The sequence below is a fragment of the Limulus polyphemus genome, unplaced genomic scaffold (assembly GCF_000517525.1).
Source record: "Limulus polyphemus unplaced genomic scaffold, Limulus_polyphemus-2.1.2 Scaffold2525, whole genome shotgun sequence".
NCBI lineage: Eukaryota > Metazoa > Arthropoda > Merostomata > Xiphosura > Limulidae > Limulus > Limulus polyphemus.
In genome coordinates this window covers 76,746-82,264 of record NW_013668135.1, presented here as the reverse complement: position 1 = coordinate 82,264, position 5,519 = coordinate 76,746, and the positions used below count along the sequence as shown (strand labels likewise).

Here is a 5,519-nt window from a genome sequence, read left to right as displayed (position 1 = left end):
GACAAACTGCACAAGAAGACATGATATCACTACTGAATAATCACTGAGCAGGTAATTTTTGCACCTGCCAAAACTGAGATAATTGAATGCAAATAATACGTGTTATTCAAAGTTAGTGTTCTATTATCAAGTCGTGAAGGTTTTATTTAAAGCAAGTTAAGAATTGTTATGAATTTCGCGCAAAGCTATATGAGGGCTATCTCCCTAGCCGTTCCTAATTTAGCAGTTAATTAAACACTAGAGGGAAGGCAGCTAGTCATCACCAACCACTACCAACTCTTGGGTTAATCTTTTACCAACGAAAATAGGACTGACCGTCACATTATAACGCCCCGACAGCTGAAAGCGTGTTCGGTGGGACGGGATTTCGAACCCTTGCCCAGCAGATTGTTAGTCGAGTGACAAAACCACATGTCCATGCCAGGCCGCAGCAACTCAAGAGGCTGTTCGAAAAGCAAAACACTGTCAGAGAAGTAAACAAAATATCATTTTCACTTGAGTGTTTGTCCAGTTTATTAAAATCTGAGTGCGTCTCGGTTTTAGGGTTTTAAAATCTGGTTACCTTATCTGGCATTATCAGAGGATTTACTAAGGTAAATGCGCGTCAACTGTTCCATGGAAAGCTATGTGAATTGTAATACCACTAGCACTTTGAACAAACATGATCAATCGTCATAGTGGCAAATGTAATTGAAATAAATGACTATAGACACAACATGTGCACTACATAAATATTCAAATGCCTTTTCCAAGAAGGGACTGAGACGCAATCTGATTGAACGTGACATTTAACCTTATATTGCTAGCTGAACTTCTAATTTATCACAGGTTGAATTGATTTGACTTGTTAATGGAACCACAAGTCATTCTCATGAACTGCTTAACAACATATTGTATTCATGAGAAGACTACTGTGAACCGTCCAAAGACCTAAAACTTCATCTACAGGCATTGGACACGCGTCAGTGACGCGAAGTAATATTGTGAGCGATGTATTGTTCAAGTGTCCATCTTGTTTGTTTGTTTGTTTTTAGAGCATAGCCACATTAGGCTATCTGCTGTGTACGCCGCAGGGTATTGAACCCTGGATTTCAGTGTTGTCAGTCTGTAAACCTACCGCTGATGAGTAATGAGCCTAGTAGGTTTCGACAAGGGTTTTGTATGTTGCATGTCCACTTGATCTGATGAGTTTTGATACTGAACAAAAAGCTTGATCAGCAAACAAGACGATTTGGTCGAGAAACTATTATATTGTTGTTAATGAAAATAGAAGGAGGGCCAGTGGAAAAATATTTGTTAAAAATTGTTTCTAGTCTTATAATGATGTAATCTCATACAAGCCACCAAATAGTTGGCTTATTTGTTTTTAACATCATGTTCTTAATAGTTTCTAGAGGGCATTAAACCTGTTTCCATGTTTTTTAAACCATGTAAGCAAACCGCTTATTTTGGATGAAATGTGATTTTAATTATCGTTGTAGTAATTATTGGTTTAATGTATTTTTCAATGATGAGCTATGATAAGTGTGTTGTTGTTATGTTAGTTAAACTGTGAAACATGATATTAATTGTTAAGTTAGATATTTAAATGTAAATGTAATTAGGCTTAATAATAATAACATTAACATTATAATTTGTACTTGTAAGTTGTATTATTATTACTACTATTCTTATATTTATAAATAATAAAGTTATATGTAAGTTGTAGCTACTAAACATTAAAACAATAGTTTTGTAATAATTTGTAATTTAACTTGTAACTGTAACAGTGTAAGCATACCATTATAATTTGTAACATTAACACCATTTCAAATTTGTAATTGTATGGAGACTATTCTGGCTCACACTCACAGTGTTATTGTTAGTATCAAATATAATATTAAATATGGTAACCTGTATTGTATACTTTACTATCTATAGTAACTCTATCATTTTCCTAATACTAACAGAACAGAGGATTAGGTTTCTGCTATTATATTCACTGTCAGCATCATAACATAATGTTTTGGGACACCGTAGGACCTATTGGTCTATCTCAACTGTTCCATCCTCTAAATTAAATAAAAAAACAAAAAAACTTAAAGCCAGCCCTTATCACTCATATACTTAGCAGGCTTTTTCTTAAACTCACCTAAATTTACTGCCTCTACAACATCTGAAGGCAACCCATTCCAAAGGCCGACCACCCTGTTAGAAAAATGAAACTGTCTCAGCTGAAGATTTCTACCCTGTCAAAATTTATACTTGTGTCCCCTAGTCCTACTATTCTCACTATGAAAAAAAGTTGATGCTTCAACGCTATCAATTCCCTTTACAATCTTAAACACTCCAGTCAGATTTCCCCATAGCTCTTCTTTTTTCAAGAGAAAACAATATGAGAGATTAAAACCTTTCCTTGTATGACAACCCTTCCATCCCAGGCATTATTCTACTAACCCTTTCTGATCAGTTTCCAACAATTCAATGTTCTTCCTAGGACAAGGAGTTCAAGACTGAACACAATATTCCAAATTTGGCCCAACCAGTGACTTATCCAATGAAATTATAACCTCCTTAGAGTTGTATTCAATATTTCTGTAGATACAACCTAAAATCCTATTTGCCCTACCATTAGCGATATCACACTTCTTGGATGGCTTTAGAGACTGATCAGCTATTATATGAAGATCCCTTTCCTTCATAACACTGTTAAGATTATTCCCACCCAAATTATACTTATAATTCAAATTATGATAACCCACATGCATTATCTTGCAGTTATTATAATTAAAACCCATCTGCCATTTATTTGCCTAACTTACTAAGTGATCTAAATTATTTTGTAAATCAGCAGCATCCTTTTCGCAGCTTGCAACACCCAATACCTTAACATCATCTGCTAATTTAAGAAATATATTGACTATCCCTTCATCTATGTCATTGATGTAAGTCAAAAAGAGCAAGGGTCCTAAGATTGAGCCCTGAGGTACTCCACTTGTGACATTAATCCAGTTTGACTGAACTCCATTTATAACAACCCTCTGCTTTCTTCCAATTAGCAACTCTTTTATCCAATTTGCTAACTCCACACCAATAGAGATCATTTTTTTACAAGCCTTTCATGTGGCACCTTGTCAAATGCTTTCTGAAAATCCAGATACACCAAATCTACACTTTTACCTTCATCTACATAAGCAATAATCTTTTCAAAGAATGTCAAAAGATTTATAAGGCAAGATTTTCCCTTAGTGAAACCATGTTGACTATCCAGTAATATTCAAAACATTGTTAAATGGCTTTGCAAAGCATCTTTTACCAGACTTTCTAAAACTTTTCCCACAACTGATGTAAGACTAATGAGACTATAATTACTGGGACAGTTTTTATCATCGCCCTTGAAAAGAGGAGTTACATTAGCTAACTTCCAATCCTCTGGTACCTGCTCACTATTCAAGGACTGACAAAAAGTAGTAGTAAGTGGCTCACATGTCCAATCTTTAACCTCCTTCAAAACCCTTGGGGAAATATTATCTGGCCCAGGAGCCTTATCTTTAAAACTACCCAATTTTTTCTTAACAAGCTCAGAATTAATGAAGTCAACTTGTTTGATCTTGTTTCTATCTATCAACTGTTCAAGATGTGGAATACTGCTTAAATCTTCATCAGTAAAAACTGGAGAAAAGGCAAAATTTAATAACCCAACCATCTCATAATCATCAGATACTAGCCTTTATCATCCTTCAAGGTTCCTACCCCATCCTAACATTTTGTTTACGTATTCTGTATTTGAAGAAATCCTTACTGTTAATATTTTCATTTTCAGCCAACCTTTTCTCATACATCCTTTTTGATGTCCTAATTTCCTGTTTCACCAACTTTCTTGATCATGACTAGGCTGTTTTGTTTTTAAGTTTTGTTGATTCAGTAAGATACTGAAACCCCTTCTGTACTTCAGATCATAACCAAAAAAGTTTCAACAAAATATATTTATATAATACTAATAGTTATTAATATATTAGTAATACTATAAGTATTACCATATAATTCTGTTTCTAAAGATAATGTGTTCTGAACTTTTGAAGGTCAACATCTGTCCTTCATAATAGTTCTAGTTAGGTCAAACCCTTTCTTGTAATTAGTAAATTAATAACTATATTTGAAAATCTGTATGTATCATTTTAATTTTGAAAGGGACACATTGCTATCTTAGTGAATCAAAAAAAAAAAATTGTGAACCGTAATTTTAGGTTCAAGCTATTTATGTATGTATAGAAACTTGATTTATTTTTAATTTTAAATGTTTGGGTATTTCTTGAAGTGTTTGAAATAGACCATATGTATAACTCCTTTAATTAATGAACAGAAAGTAAGTAGTGGAAGCTAAAGTTAGGTCACTACCATATCTGTTACTGTATGCCTGTTTATGCATAAAGACATATACATAACTTTCTTATTTCAAAGAATACCCAGATATTTTTTCAACAAAATATTAAAACCAGATCTATGTACTTTCACAAGATACCCAGCTGTCTATCAAATTTAGTATAGTAGTAGTATTCATGATTAGCCTTTTTGTTAAGATATTCCCTGATATATTTAGATACAATAAGATTTATTTAAAATAAGTGCTTATGATCTTTATTTTTAAGTAATTGTATTGTGGCTGAAGGTAAATAAAACTGTATTATCTCATTAGCATAAAGGCATCTTTAGAAGCTGAATTAATGACAGAAAGAAACTGATGTTGGTTTTCTTTGGTAATTATGTTGTAATTGCTTGACTGGCCATATTACTTATATTAGTAATATAATTGTTATGAATATCTAAATGTTAACAGTTTTAGGTTTATCTGAAAGCTTGTATATCTTGTTAACAGAAATGTTGAAATGTTTAGGTCAGATCCTGGAGTTAGTTTAGTGAATCCTGGGGGAAGTATCAACTTTGATGCTCAGATTGTTACTGCCCAAGGCAAACAAGAAGAAGAAGAAGATGCTGAAGAAGCTAGGAAGAAAGAAAGAGAAGTATACTAATTTATCTGGATACAAATGCCCATACAAACACATACTTACAAGTTACATATATTTTCTAGCTTTGCCTGATCCTTCAAAAAATGATGGGTTGGAGTTTTATAGATAAAAAAACCTGGGGGCTTCTGCCTTTCTTCAGCAAGCTTTGTTCAGTGGCGGAGCAAGGGGGCAGTCGTCCTGGGCGCAGGTGTGAAGAGGTGCAAAATTTCCTCTGGTCTATAATGCCTATTAATTAATAATTATGCCCTCCCTTAGGATATAGCACAACTGTTCCACGTTAAGTAAATATGACACAGTGTTATGTTATTTGTTTGTATTACACTTGCAGTTTTAACTTTTAAAAGCCACCCACTGAAATACAGTGAGACCGAATTGACGTACAGAAGTAAATTACACTATTCCATCATTCATCTGTAGAACAAATACAAGTCCTAGAGTACAACGTACAAGTAAGTATATGTTCAACAAAAAAGGAAATACGAGATTGATGTAACATATTAACTGGTGTGCAAG

The 5,519-nt window shown here is 33.6% G+C and overlaps 1 protein-coding gene across 1 annotated transcript in view; it reads left to right on the top strand.

Moving 5' to 3' along the window:
* Positions 1-1,398: 1,398 nt before the first annotated feature.
* LOC106467196 (centrosomal protein of 152 kDa-like) overlaps positions 1,399-5,519 on the top strand; it is a 68,839-nt gene continuing 64,718 nt past the window's right edge. The window contains exons 1-2 of the mRNA XM_022395324.1: positions 1,399-1,430; positions 4,874-5,000. Of these exons, the coding sequence (XP_022251032.1) occupies positions 1,429-1,430; positions 4,874-5,000 (129 nt within the window). The 5' untranslated portion in view covers positions 1,399-1,428. The remainder of the gene's footprint in view (positions 1,431-4,873; positions 5,001-5,519) is intronic.